The sequence below is a fragment of the Vigna umbellata genome, chromosome 5 (assembly GCF_029865625.1).
Source record: "Vigna umbellata cultivar VRB3 chromosome 5, Vumbellata_1.0, whole genome shotgun sequence".
In the NCBI taxonomy this organism is placed as follows: Eukaryota; Viridiplantae; Streptophyta; class Magnoliopsida; order Fabales; family Fabaceae; genus Vigna; species Vigna umbellata.
Window position 1 is genome coordinate 35358856 of NC_142169.1, and position 15607 is coordinate 35374462.

General features: G+C 30.9%; 1 protein-coding gene across 1 annotated transcript; it reads left to right on the plus strand.

Annotated features, from left to right (window-relative positions):
- Positions 1 to 7661: 7661 nt before the first annotated feature.
- On the plus strand, positions 7662 to 9045 carry LOC124825450 (zinc finger protein GAI-ASSOCIATED FACTOR 1-like). The gene has a single exon (XM_047298057.2). The coding sequence runs from the start codon at positions 7909 to 7911 to the stop codon at positions 8974 to 8976; it is 1068 nt and encodes a 355-aa protein (XP_047154013.2). The 5' UTR covers positions 7662 to 7908; the 3' UTR covers positions 8977 to 9045.
- The last annotated feature ends 6562 nt before the right edge of the window (positions 9046 to 15607 follow it).

Below are 15607 nucleotides of genomic sequence, written 5' to 3' on the forward strand. Positions count from 1 at the left end.
TGCAGATGAGTTCAGCATATCATCCGCAAACGGACGGCCAGTCCGAACGCACCATCCAGACGCTAGAAGATTTATTGAGGACGTGTGTCCTAGACCATTTGGGCGCATGGGATGAGATTTTGCCTCTGGTGGAGTTCACGTACAACAATAGTTTCCAGTCTAGCATTGGAATGGCACCGTTTGAAGCTCTCTATGGGAGGAAGTGCAGAACGCCACTTTGCTGGTTTCAAGAGGGAGAGAACGTGCTAACTGGACCTGAACTCATCCAGCAAACAACCGAGAAGGTTAAGTTGATTCAAGACAGGTTGAAAACGTCTTTGAGCAGACAGAAATCCTATGCTGATAGGAGGAGAAGACCACTGGAATTCGCTGCAGGTGATCATGTATTTCTGAGACTAAATCCAATCACTGGAGTAGGAAGAGTTGTGCGTCCAAAGAAGCTGTCTCCCAAGTTCATAGGGCCGTATCAAATATTGAAGAAGGTTGGACCAGTAGCCTATGAACTCGCATTGCCTCCTCAACTATCAAATCTGCATCCAGTCTTCCATGTGTCTCAGCTTAGGAGGTATATAGCTAATCCTTCCCATGTCTTGGAACTGGAAAACATTCAACTGCATCCAGACCGAACGTTGGAGCTACAACCAATCCGCATTGAAGATGAACGCACCAAGCTGCATAAAGGAAAGGATATTCGTTTGGTGAAGGTAGTGTGGGATGCTAACACTGGAGATTCAACGTGGGAAGTGGAGAGTGCAATGAAGGATTTATATCCGCACTTATTTGCTTATAATTTCTGAATTTTCGAGGACGAAAATTTTTGTAGTTAGGGAGAATGTAAGACCCTATAAAATTAGCAATGATAATTCTTTGTTAAACCAGATTTATGAAGTATAATCAAATGCTTATCCTATTAAATCCCATTTCAAATCTGCTGAAATATATACTGTTATGGTGTGCACTAATACAGTGCCACATCGCGCTCTGAAACACGCACCACTGCACACATTCAGTGCATTAAAAACGCACCAATCTGTGCATGCACACACGCCAAGTGTCACGGGAGAGAATTCCAAATCAGAGTTTGATGTGCAGGTGGCAGACTGGGAGACGCTCTCCTGTTTGACGTGGAATCCACCCAAAATTCTGAGTTTTGAGAAAATCTCTCACTCATACGCACACTTCGTCTTCCTCAGAAAACCACACCTTTCATCTTCTCCAAACTTCTCTCTACGAACCTTCATCTTCCTTCTACCATTACTCACTTCATTCAACTCCAATCAGTTTTCTGAAACCATAGAAACGTTCACGGGGCAGTAAGCTTCGAATTGATCCGAACCTCTTTAGATCCTGTAACTGGTAAGTTCCAAACCATAATCTAATTCTAGAAGTTCTAGGAACACTGTTTCAGTTGCATGCAAAGAATAAAATCTGAGTTTCTGAGTCTCTTTGGTTAAATCTAGTTGAGGAGCGTAAGAAAGAGCTGATTGGGTAGAAATTCATAGTTGGACAGAATCAAGTTACACTGTTAAAAGTTCACTGCTAGACCAGGTAAGGGAAGCTTATATGTTTAATTTATACTGTTTGATTTATGATCTGAGATTCATATAAGAAAAACATGATGTTTGAGTATTTAGAACGTTTACTGATATCTGATATGTATTCTGGTTTGGATGGATCTGTCATGAACTGATACGGCTTATATGAATTTTATTTGATGATGAATTTGATTTAAATGCATGATTGAGTTGATTATGGATAAATGGAGAATGGTTATTGTGTGGTTGGAATGATTTAAATGTTGAAATTTGCATGATGATGGTGTCTGAAGGGAATTAAATCTGGAAATGAAAGTATAAAGTTGAAAAATGGAAATCTGGAAAAATTTCTACTAAGTGTGAAAACTCTGAATTTCTGATCATTCTCTGTTGCTAAATGACGCTCGTCACTGTACGGTCTTAGACCGTTCGGTTTTTGGTTAACATGACTTAGATTGGAATTCATTCATTTGGAATGAATTCTGCTCGAGAACGAGCGTCCCCCAATTGAGTGAATGAGCGTTCGTTTCTGCTCAGTATAGATAAATATTTAAAACTTTATAAATAAGTGACGTTCGGCCTTAAGTCGAGCGTACGTTCTCATTGACGTTCGGCCTCATGTTGAGCGTTCGTCCTTATTGTCGTTCGTCCTTATTGTCGTTCGACCTTATATTGAACGTTCGTTCTACAGAGTGTTCGGTCTTATACTGAAGTGCTCGTTCTAAGTTGAGCTCGGTTTATACCAAGCGTTCGTTCTGATTGTGCTCGGTCATTGACCCAGCGTTCGTTCAAGGAGGGTTCGGTTACTTTTTATATAACTGAACGCTCGTCCTTACCATTGAATTCTGAGAGAACGTAATTGGCGTTCGTCCAAATTGTTAATGAACGTTCGTTCTTTGACTGGCAGTGTTGTTTTTTTTGAAATCAATTATATTGATTGTTTATCTAAACATTTTCTTACGGGTTTTATCCTTTGGATTCTACCTGGATTCTTTACCTTCAAAATATTTCTAAGTATCATCCATATCTTTTAAAGATCAGTATTTTCAAATTATGAAGTGTTGAAACGTGTTAAGTGAATAAATGGTTCGTTTCTTTTGTTCAGAAACGAGGATGTAGGAGTACTGTAACATGTTAAGTCCTGTTGATTAAGTGATGAACGTTCGTGGAATTAAGAGAGTGGAACACGGAATGAAAATGTGAATCAGTGAACTGTTTAATATGGTGAATGATATGTTGAACGAATTATTGGAACTGGATTTTATTAGCGTTCCAAGGAGGAACGTTTTTGATATGATTGATTATTGAGTTTTGTAAAGTATGACTGTGGGCATGCTAATGCTGGCTTGGTCCATCCTGATATTCCGTGATACTCATCTTCACGTAGAAGGGAGTAGTCATGCGTGGGAATGGCAGGAGACTCTATTCCTTAGAGGTACTTTGGATAGGGTTAACCTCGAGTGGCAGCTGTCGAGTGTAATACAGTTACCACACCACTCGGGTGCAAGGACGCCTGTAGCTACACGGTTCATACAGTCCGGACGGTCTGTCGTTTATACGTATCTATATGATTGTTAATTGATGAGCTTACATGTTGAATGTGTGGATTGATATGTAACTGTATGTGTTGATTTTATAAATTAAATATTATAAGCTTACCCTTGCATTTCCTTTGTGTTGTCTAATGTCCATGTATAATCCGTCTTGTCGAAATGCAATGATCATCCGTTGTGGATGTGAGCAGATGGTGGTGCATCCCTTGAGCAAGTACTGGAAGAAGAAAATTTGGAGGATGCCAACCTTGTGGACGTTGAAGTAAAATTGGAGCAGTAGGGATTAGTTCCGTAGTAGCAGCAGTAGTTAATTTTGGGTGTGCTGTATTCTGGCAGCCTGTATATAATTCTGCAGATTTGTTCCTGTAGATCTGTTTTGTATATTTTGCTAAAATTCTGAACACTGTAAACTCTACTGTAAGTTACTGTACCGTACTGTTTATTTATATAAGTGCTGTTTTCTTTTGGAGCAGCTGTTAATTACGCAAAGACTGTTTACTGTTACTGTTAATTGTGATAAATTCTGAATTATAGTGATTACTGTATTTTGGGATGTTACAAAATACAATATTATCATTTTTTAAACAATAAATAAAATTTGATTAAAAAGATAAATTTACATATTTTTTAAATTTAAAAATTAAATCTGATTAAAATTTTGAAAAAAATAACAATTTTTATTTTTATTTTAAGGAATTAAAAACATATTTAATTTTTTAAATTACAATTATTTCAAATATTAATTTTGAATTTGGAAAATAATAAATTAAAACTAAAAATATATTTAAATAAAAAATTCGTATTTTCACACTAAATAATATAATTCACACCAAATACGATCCACAAAAATACAGATGGAAGAATTTCATGGAAGTGGAAATATGTATTTGTTAGAATTCTTTTCATAAGAGGTATATATGAAAAGAAATAGGAAATGTATATAACGGTGATATATTCAATAAATAAATATTTAGCTTTTTGTGATTTTGGTTGTTAAATGTATAATATTTTATTTATAACTTTAATGGGATGCGTTATAAGGTTATTAACTGTAGCATACTTATATTATATTCATCCTCATGCATAGATATTTATTCGATAATTACCTTGTAATCCCTTTTCCATCTAATTATTATAAATGCGAAAGTTTCCATGTTATTGTTATTAATTATTTCATTATTAACTATTATTATTATTATTATTATATCTTTTAAATTATTAAAGTAAGATTGTAATAAATTCTAAGATATGATTATGTTTGAAAAAACCGATCGTGACTATTAGCTAATTCATTATGTTAGAAAAAAAACACATTTATTTTTTTTTCAAGTTAAAATATAAAAAGGTGATTAATATGATTGTATTGAAAAAAAATACATAAATCATAGTATTTATAACATAATTGATTATGTGTTTGGATGTGAATAACAATAGTGTAAATAATTTTCATTTAATCCTAGAAAAAACAAAAATGACAGTCATGCATGTTAAAACAAACACAGATAAATAAGAAAGAAAATAGGTTCATGACTAAGAATAATACATATACATTTTTATATTGACATAAAATATAATGATAAAATCATTATAAAAGTGTAAAATTTTGTATTTTTTTAAGAAGAAAATAAATAAAATAATATCAAATGTAAAAAATTTAGGTATGTAAAAGTATAATTTTTCTTTCATAATTATAAAAGTAGGACAACATGTTCTTTTCAGAAATTATAGTCATCTATTTTTTTTTTCTTGTTCAACGACTCTCTAATGTGCAACATTCAACTTGTGAAGATGCAGTCAAATAAAAAATCACCAATATGAAATAAATTAAAATGGTAGGATTTTATATTTGGAAAAATGAAGTGTTTGCCTTATAACCCTTTATTAACGAATATTCAAAACCACTCTTGTTAATAATTATTATTCATAAATACATGCATCTAAGACAAATTAATGTTAACTTATAGTTATAATGGTTGGACCTCCATAATATGGTGGTAAAAGTAATAAAATCCTTTATTATATCAGTTGTAATAAATCAATACATCAAACTCATTCATCCAAAACGAATAAATCAACTATATGTAAAACTTTTTAAAAAATGAGACTAAATTAACACAAGGTAGGAATCCTCCTATCAATTAAACCTCAGTATTCCGATCAATTAAGCCTTAGTATTGTTATAATTTTAAAGTTGTTGACTTAACATTTAAAATAATATTGTTAGAATTAGTTATCATGTTTATATTTATATATAAATGATATTTTTTTAGTATTTATGTTTATTTTTTAATTTTACTATTTAATTTTTTTTAAAATTAAAATAATTAACTTATCAATTTTACTCTTTAAGTAATTTTCTTAAAAGTTTAACCATTTTTCTTTAATTTGACAATTTTTTAATCTTGACCATTTTTTTAATTATAAAGCTACTTACAAAATAAATAAAACTATTTACAATAAAACTAGAATGAATTATATTTAATTTTATAATTATTACAATATATAATAATAATAATTTATATTTTTTATTATCATTATAAAATAAAGCAATACACGTGTTATGATTAAGGGAAGAAATATTTATCAGTTAATTTGTTTTCTCACGTTTATATTTTTAAAAAGTTAATCATACTTTTAAACATGAAACTAAACTCTGTACCGCTTAATTACCCAAAAATAATAATGTAATATAACCTTCCTATTTACTAGTCAGACATGCTAGCTTAGCCACGTGATTAAGATTAATTCAAATATAGTTTTATGAATAACCTCCACCGGATCTACCTAAAAGAAGAAAAAATAAATAAATAGGAAAGACACTTCTTATTCTAACAATAAGAAATCAACAGAGAAAATAAAAGTTTTTAATGTTTATATACATATTTTTCTTTAATCTCTTAAACACATTTTAGGAGTGAAATTACGTTGGAGTTTTCAAGATTTAAAATAAATAATATCTTAAATATGATAGTACATATTGATCAAGTTATTCCAATTATTTAAGTTGATAAAATAGATTTAGTTAACTTTATAATAAACATATTAGTAATCAAGTTTAACATATATCATAATTTTAATGAAAATTCTATACATTTTTTTTATAAATATAATATATTTAATATATATATTTGATCAATTGGAATATCAAAACACCAAATAAAAAAATTAAAAAAAAGAAAAGACTGCTAGTGAGATTCAGTTAATTAATAGGATTCGTTTTTGAAATTATTTTTTGTTTTCTCATACTATTATAATATTTTAATATATATATTTTTTATTAATACTAAGAATAATCATCGTTGTTTTGGGTGTAACATGATTCTCACTTTGAAAATTCTTACACTTTTAAAATTTGAAACAAAAAATAATTTATACATGTCTTTCTCTATTCTCCAAAGACACAAAACTCCAAAATAAATACTAATAATCCTCATAGTGATAATCTGATGCAATCAATGTGGGAAGAGTCGTGTTTAAAACTTCTCATTTTTATTTATTTCCATTCTTTAGTTGACCAATTTTGTCAAGTATCATTTTCAATACTCATTATCTTTTTCATTATTTGTCATTGTAAGAAATATTAAACCGTTTATATACTTTGAAAATATCAAACACATTAATTTAGTAGTTTTTATAAGTTTGTAGAAAAATTATACTTAACTTGAAAATAACTGCGGTTGTATCATAAATAAGCGAAAAAAAAACTCACATGAATTTTGTAAAGTTATTATTGTAGCTCAGTTTTAGGCCATTTTTTAAATAAACGGAACAAAAAGATCGCTTATTTTCATTTTCAAAGAATATGAGAAATTGGTGGGAAGATAAAATATTTAATGTTTTAAAATTTAGATGAATGAGAATTCGTCTGGAAAATAGTGAAAATTGCGTTCAACGAATATAGTTTATTTTACATTGAAAAATAAATAAAAGAAAAAAATACGTTAGAATTAACAGAGTCATGTTCAACATAACAACAATGTAAACAGATACTAAATTAAGGATTTAATTGGATTCTATTCATCAAGTTGAAGAACATAACAATAAATTAACATATTTTTCTTGACTGAGTTTATCTTATGCCCGACAAAATCAATGAACAAAAAAACAAAAAAGCATTTGCTGTGTTCTAACTACTTGAAGTCAAGAAAGCGACTAGCAATATAGAATGAAGGCGAGGTAATGGACTTCCATTATTTGTAAATGGCCAACGTGAATGGCAGAAAATCAAAGGTCTTAATTATATTAAACTTTTAAAATTTTATAATCAATAAAATTAAATATATTATTTATCTTTCACGTTCTGTATATTATTTTTACCCACCTAATTTTAAAAAAAAATACATACGGACTAAATTACACCAAATTAATAGTCTAAATTAGAATAAAATCAATGGGTGTCAATCATATTTAGTTAACCTTTTTAATTAAGTTAAACATTTTTATAATAAAGTTTATCATAATTGCATTGATCTTAATCATAAATTCATAAAAATACTTATAAATATATGTTAAATGTATGACTATTAAATTTTTTTAAAATATATTTATTACAATATTAATTATTAAACTAATCCTAATACTTTTTCCTCGAACATTAATAACTAACGTAAGTAATAATTTAGACTTACATTGTCTACGAGCATTTTGCAGCTCAGGTGTCTCTCTGCATCAATTTCTTAAGTTTTAGAGGGTCAACGCAAATAGTTGGTTTTTAACTTCAATCCATGTGAGCTCATAGCAACATAAACACAACCCAATCAAATAAGCGCACCCTCCTTCCCCCCTCTCTCCCTTTGCCTTTGAACTTCCTGATCGAAATCATGCCCAATTCCAACTCCAACCCAAACGCAGATCCGACCCTAAATTTTAACACCCAGGATCCGAATGTAACTGCTAACCCTCAGCTTCCGCTTCAGAACCTCTCCCAGGTTCGGGCAAGAATTGATTCTCTGCAGCACTTCCTATCTCAATCCATCAGCACCAGCACTCCTCTCACCACCGATCAAATTGCTATGGTCTCCACCCACATCATCTCATCCATCCACCAAATCATCGTCAACGGTGCCGCCCTCGTAACTTACTCCCAACATTCCACCGCCGCGGTCACACCAGATGCGTCGTCGTATCCGAAGCCGGAACCCTCGGCCACCGATAAACACAAGCAACTCCTCGATTCCAAACTCGAACCTCCCGAGGACGGTGACGGCGTCGAAGACGACGATGGCGAAATCGTGGAGCTCGACGCCGTGGAACTCCTCGCGGAGCACATCCACTTCTGCGAGATCTGCGGGAAAGGATTCCGGCGCGACGCGAATCTCCGCATGCACATGCGAGCGCACGGAGATCAATTCAAGACGCCGGAGGCACTGGCGAGGCCGTCAGAAACCGGCTCGGCGAAGGGCGCGATGCGGTTCTCTTGTCCGTTCGAAGGCTGCAACCGGAACAAACTACACCAGCGGTTTCGGCCGCTGAAGTCGGCGTTGTGCTTGAAGAACCACTTCAAGCGCAGCCACTGTCCAAAGATGTACTCGTGCACCCGGTGCCACAAGAAGCACTTCTCGGTGCTTTCGGATTTGAAAAGCCACGTGAAGCACTGCGGAGAGTGCCGGTGGAAGTGCACGTGCGGGACCAGGTTCTCGAGGAAGGACAAGTTGTTCAGCCACATTGCGCTGTTTGAGGGCCACGCGCCTGCGCTCGCGTGCGACGAAGAGGATAAAAGGAAGCAAGTGGCGGAGGGTGATGACGAAAATCCAATGTTGACGACTGACAGTGGATTTGAATTGGATAACTGCTTTGGGGATGAGGAGTTGCCGGAAGGGTTTTTCGATGATTTTGGGTCCATTGACGACTACAGTTTAGAGGAAGTGTTAGGGTTTCTGAGTAATTGATATTGCATATGTTTGTATTCCTGGGATATTCAATTAAATTTTATTGCTATATTTGTATTTATGTCTTTATTTTATTGAAGGATTGTAAGTTTTTATCAAACCCACACCGGAATAAAAGATCATTACTAATTTTTTGTCTGACCAAACTACTTAAAATAATAAAATAAATGAACAAGGTGATAATAGCTGCAGTTTTTAAGCATTAAAATTCTCTTATAACAAACATTGGAAGATATCGCACTTATCCACATTAAAACTATTATTTACTCTCAATTATTATTAAATTAAAATGTAAATAGATTATGAAATATGTTTGTATTCAAAATAAATAAAACATGAAAATAATTTTAAAATTTATAAATAAAAGTATATAAAAATATAAACAAATAGACATAAATTAAAATATCTCTCTGTTTTTATAGAAATTTGTTTTGATGGGAATTGGTAAATATTGAAATATACAGTAATTTGTTTTTTTTAGGAATCAAGCTTTTTAATCTTCACTTTTTGGGGCTACCTTTTTGCAGGCTCCTTTTTGAAACACCGTCACATATGTTGTCTTTTTAGGTCTCTCCACACCTAGCATGGCTGATACCCATTTTTTTTTTCTATTTTTCTTTGAGAGTGTCTTTGGTTGAGAGGACATGAATACATCACCAAATTTGTTTATTCTTCGTTAAAAGTGTGTTTGGTTGAGATAACACATAAGTTATATAATTAAGTAACTTAGAGGGTGAAATAAAGGGTAAATAAATCCATAATAGGGTTGTTAATATAAATAAGTAACTTAATCACGTTTACTAATACGATGAAGACATGAATTGGATTGACATTTCACTGATTTAAACATTTGACAAAATCAATGCCGCATAATAAATAGTACATATTGAACAATGTACATGAAACTATAGTTTGAGAATGGAGATTAGAAATGCAGACAAGTGCATGCACAGATCGACTATACCAAGATACAAGACTTAAAAAGGTGTTACTTTACTTCTAAACTTATAAATTAGTCATTTTTATATTAATTATTAAGAAATAAAATATAAGTTTAACTTAAAATAAAATTCGTGTCTATTTATATAATAAACTTTATTTTTGGTCAATGTAACTTTTCAACTTATTTTTCACATCATATATATATATATATATATATATATATATATATATATATATATTTCAAATACACTAAATATTGACAATGATAATAAATTTTGTTAAGATAAATATTATAATATTATGATAAAAAATGAATTTTAAACTTAATTCAAAAAATATTAATTACCATATATGAAGAAGAAACACATAAATTACAATAAAAAATATGTTTTTGTTGTGTTTTATATGACGACAAAATATCATTTCTTAAATTAACACTCTAAAAAAAACGATTTCATCAATAATGCTCTCGTTAAAAATCATTTCAAAAAAGTTGTTTGAACTTAGTAAAAGAAGTAGATGACGAACATGCTCGAGGAGATACAGTCATGGCAGCTGGCCCCACTTCATACTATTCTTGGGGTTGAAATTTGACAACAACTACGTTCGCAATTGCATCACCTCAATGATCTGTTATGTTATGACCACTTCTCATCTCACGTGATTCTCCATGCTCCCCCGCAATTTGAGACCTCTTCCCTATATATAGTATAATTTGCAGCATAACCATGCAAGATCAGTTGAACACGCTGAGAATTGAGACAAGACAGTTAAACCAACCACTCTGAAAACACGAATTTGATTTTGTACGAAGAGCAAGCGGAGACAATGTTGGTGTCTTTGGAAGCGTTGGCAATGGCGGGTGCAAGTGACGTGGAATTTGGCATGGATATTGAAGAGTGGGAACAGAAAGATTTGGAGCAGTATCCGCCATCCCATTTGCTTGCAACAGAAGAAGAAAAAGACGAAGAGAACATTAATAGAGTGAGAAGGTTAACGAAGGGTCATGTTTATGGCTTTCCTACCACCCATCTTCTTCGCGATCACAACGCATGCGAATATGAGAAGGGAGCAGAACATGCTGTTACCTTCAACAATATCCAGCAAACGTTAGCTAGAACCGTGGAAGCTGTATGGTCACAATGGTCAGGGTCAATGAAAACAATGGCGAGAACACTTCAAACATTGACCATGATCATAGGAAGCTTCATTATTACCTAATTAGTAATTACTGTATTATACAAGTTTAGTTTGCTAACAATTGGATGACATTGTGCAGATTCGGATTCATAATTTATTTCCTGAATTCCCTTTTAGGGAAACTTTTATGTTTAGATGAGATATGAATTTTTTTTCTTTTCTTATCTTTTCATGGTGAATAATTATGCAATGTATAACAGTGACACACGATCATGTGTCAGTACAACTATTCTTTCTTAATTCGTTTATTTTTAATAAAATAAGGAAATTATTACTGTCTAGTTATAGTAGAGTTTGTAAACAGAAATGCAGTTTTATAGATGATTTCCAATAGATTTATTTTTAAACGATACATTTTTAGAAAGAGTGTATTACACAGATTGATTTTTCATGTTCTATATATTCTTTGTTTAAATCTAGTTTAAAGCCTATCCATCTAAATACTACACGAGGATGCGTGGAGTGGAAGATGGTATTTTGAATTCACTTATTTTATATGCAATTACTTAAAAAGTTTCTTATGTATAATATTGTATCTTATAAATAATTATCAACTATATATAAAATGAAAGTTATAAAAAAATATCTTTATTCAAGTTTTAGTTACAAAGTTGTGTTATTCGGATTATACTAGAGAGAAGAAGGAATGTGAAAGTAGATAAATCACAAAGTGTATATATATATATATTAAAAAAAGAGGCATTAATATAAATTTTGTATACATTCTACAAAACTACAAAAATATATGAAATTATTGACGAAATTTTATTGATGAAATAATTTTTATCCATGAATGTGTATTACCGATTGATTTTAGTAATAGATGTAAAAAAATAATTATCGACGGATATTATCGAGATTCATCGGTAGTGTACATTTACCTTTTCGACGACCAAAATCTGTTGGTAAATTCGTCGGTAAAAAGAACGGCAAAATTTCCATCCATTTTTTCCCTATCTTTGTGCGAAGAACACTACATTTCTCTCTCTCACAAATCAGTTTCGTCATTTTTTATTTCCTCTCATCTCAAGACCATTTCTCACCTTTGCAACCATTTTTCTTTCTCGAACAATCATCTTCCCACACTGCCACCTTTGTCATTGGAGAGCGTTACCGCTGTCGTTGGAGAGCGTCACGGATGTCGTTGAAGAGCGCCACCGCTGCCGTTGGAGAGCGTCGTTGCTGTCGTTGGAGAGCGCCACTGTTGCCATGGAAGAATGCCACCATTACCATGGGAGAATGCCACTACTACCATGGGAGAACACCACCGATGTCGTTGGAGAACCACGCGGAGAAGTGCTGCCAATATGGTGGTCGCGTGTTGTGCTCAAAAACTAATTGGGGAATTTTCCCAATTTTAGGGTTTTTAAAACAATTGGAGAACCTAAGTTTTTAATCTTTGATTTTGGTTTTGGAATGAATTGGATTGTTGTTTTAGTTTAGAAATGAAGAAAAAGTTTTTGATAAAAAAAATTGAAAATATGAGAAAACAAAAAAAGGAGGAAGAGGAAGAATATGACCCTCGACAAACTTACCAATAGATTTTTTCTTCAATAATTACTGACGGATTTATTCTTCGATAACATAAAACCTGTCAATAATTATTACTGACAACGTTATTACCGACGAATTTAGATCCATCAGTAATTTATTCGAATAATATCATTATAAAAGGTGTATTGTCATTTCCGACAAATTTTGACTATCAATAACAATTGTTTGTTTTAGTTAAAATTAGATTAGTTGATCAATAATAAACAGTTGAATTAATATATATTAAAACTTTCTTTAAGTTGGTTTTTCCCAGTGATACGAAATATTTGGTATAGTTACAACATTCACCATGTGATATGTGATAATGTTAACTTTTATTTTTGTAAAGTAGGAAAAAAAATAATTTTTCCTTCTAAAAAGCTATTTTATATTTCTTTCTTTCATGGTTAAAGATTTTTCATCCATTTTATATTAACATTTTAAAATAGTATATTTATTATTTCTTTCAGTGCTTGAAAAAAATAATTAGGCATGAAAGGTTAAAATAATAAACATATAAATTTGGGTAAATAATCAGTCATATACAATAAATATTAATATCTTTATTTTTTACTACAATAAAAAAAAACCCTACAATTTTAATATAATTTTTTTAATTTTGTTGAGTTTGTTTCCATCTGTATTAATGATTAAGGTATAATAAACACATGTTTTATCTTTAGTAATCATCACATTTATTTATTAGGATAAAAACAAGATTGATATAAAATTAATCTTGAAACACATTTATTATAATAAAAAAAATTAACGTAATTATATATTAATATAAATTTGTCTTTCTAGTAATTATATGTCATAATGAATTATTTTTAATTACCTTAATCGTTAAGAAAAATTATTAATATAATTAATAATCAAACTTTTTTTACTAAAATTATAACCTTTTTATTATAGCAAAAATAAGTATTTTAATACTTGATGTACGGATTATACATCTTATAAATTTTATATATAATAGGTAACTCAGTTACTTAATTGAGATATTCACAAAAAAATTAAAATGTAATTTAAGATTTTTTTTTTTTCAAAATCAAAATTTCACACTTAGATTAACTTATTCATGTAAGATTAATTCTCCAACAAATAGATAAAGAATTGTGCTATTCACATAAAGTCTAGTACATATTTAATATTTATCCTAAACTCGATTTCTCAATTAATTATTAAAGAGATAGCTTTTAACTATTGATTCTAAATTAATTTATAATTTAAAATAGAGACTAATTTAGAATAAATAATAGCAAGTAAGTCAAAAATAGCTAAAATTAGAGATCAACTTAAACTTTAATTTATAAATCAATTTATTTTTTTATTAATAATAGAAATTATCTTAGATATTAAAAATTTTTATTTTATAAAATAGTTTTTAATTTAGTCAATATACAATGACTAATTATTTTTTTCCCCTAAATTTAATTACTATTTTATGATTTTATTGTAGTGTGTCATACCCTATAATATTAATGTAGTAAGAAATATAGTTTGAATCCAAACTTGTCACTATAGTCATCTGAATTTTCTTTTGACCATCGTGGGCTGATCAAATTTGTGATTTATTGTCAATAATGATTCTAAAAATGGATTCCATATCGTAATGGGTTACATCATCTTAATTATACATTATACATACATCAAATTATTCATCTTCTACACCTTCATTTCCACGAACCTTGTAGCAAACAACAATGGAAGTCACATGAGTTTGTGAAGAAAAGTTGTGAAGATAACTTCGTACTACTACTCAGTTTCCGACATGGTCAATAGTTTGACATGCTTATATTATTCTTCTATAAAATATCCCAAAACAATGCATGTTTAATCACATGGTCAAATGTATTCACACGGTTACCTTTTAGTTTCAGTCAGATATTTCCACTATCAAATTTAATATGTTTGAACAAGAAAATTATAATTTTGAATAAAATGTTACAAATGAAAAAAAAAATGCATTTTAACAGGTTATTATATTCTTACATGGTATATATACGTCAACAATGAAAAAGAATATTGTTATTATTTTACTTTTTTCAATAAAGTACATCACTTTTCCCTTAAGAGAAACAAAATCCAAAAGCAATACCAGATAGATTTGTCAAATTCCTAATGGTCAAGCATATTCTTTACTTCCATGTTCATATTAGTACATGCATACGAGGTATGCAGCCATCTGTCCCATTTGTGCCCTATGATATCGTTAACTATTTTATAACTTAAGCAATTCCCAACTTCCCATTGGTCATAGCTGAATGAATATATCTATATAGATATTAATTCGTAGTTATATCATTTACAGAATGTATAAATGCACATAATATTTTTATAATATTATTTGTATATTTTCTCTCTATGTCATTACCTATATTAAGATAAATTTCTCTGTTATTTTTATAATTTTACGCAAAATAAAATAAAATTGTAAGAAGGTAATCTCTTAATTCAGTCCATATTTGTTGCAGGAAATTAAGTAAGACCCGTGCGGTCAGAGATTGGAAACTCCAAGTCTAGCGTTTACGTTTTACATTGCGTTTTACATTGTTTCATGAAATGCCCGTGCACCCTTTACCTTTTTTAGCAGCCAAAAAGGAACAATGCACTGATATCATGGTATTTATAAGGTACCACAGTGCTCCATGTTTTGCATATTATAAATCATTTGTCACATTTGTTTCACGTCTACCCCACACGACAATCTAGGTACTTGGTTTCACTAATTAAAGTTGAGTACAAGGTTTTGTAAATGTCAGTTGAAGCTTTTGCAATGGCTGGTATGGATTACATGGAGAACACAATCAATGTTGGTGCATTGGAACAGAGCTTTAAACAGTTGCAGACTCCGCAGGTAATGTCTGAGACAAACCAAATTTTAATTCCTGAGAAAGGTCATTACAGCAGTGGTTTAGGGTTGGACAATGAGATGGCCATGGAATGGGTGAAA

What these genes read in the sequence shown, in the direction of transcription:
- LOC124825450 (XM_047298057.2), top strand. Translation starts at nt 7,909, where the DNA reads ATGCCCAATTCCAACTCCAACCCAAACGCAGATCCGACCCTAAATTTT.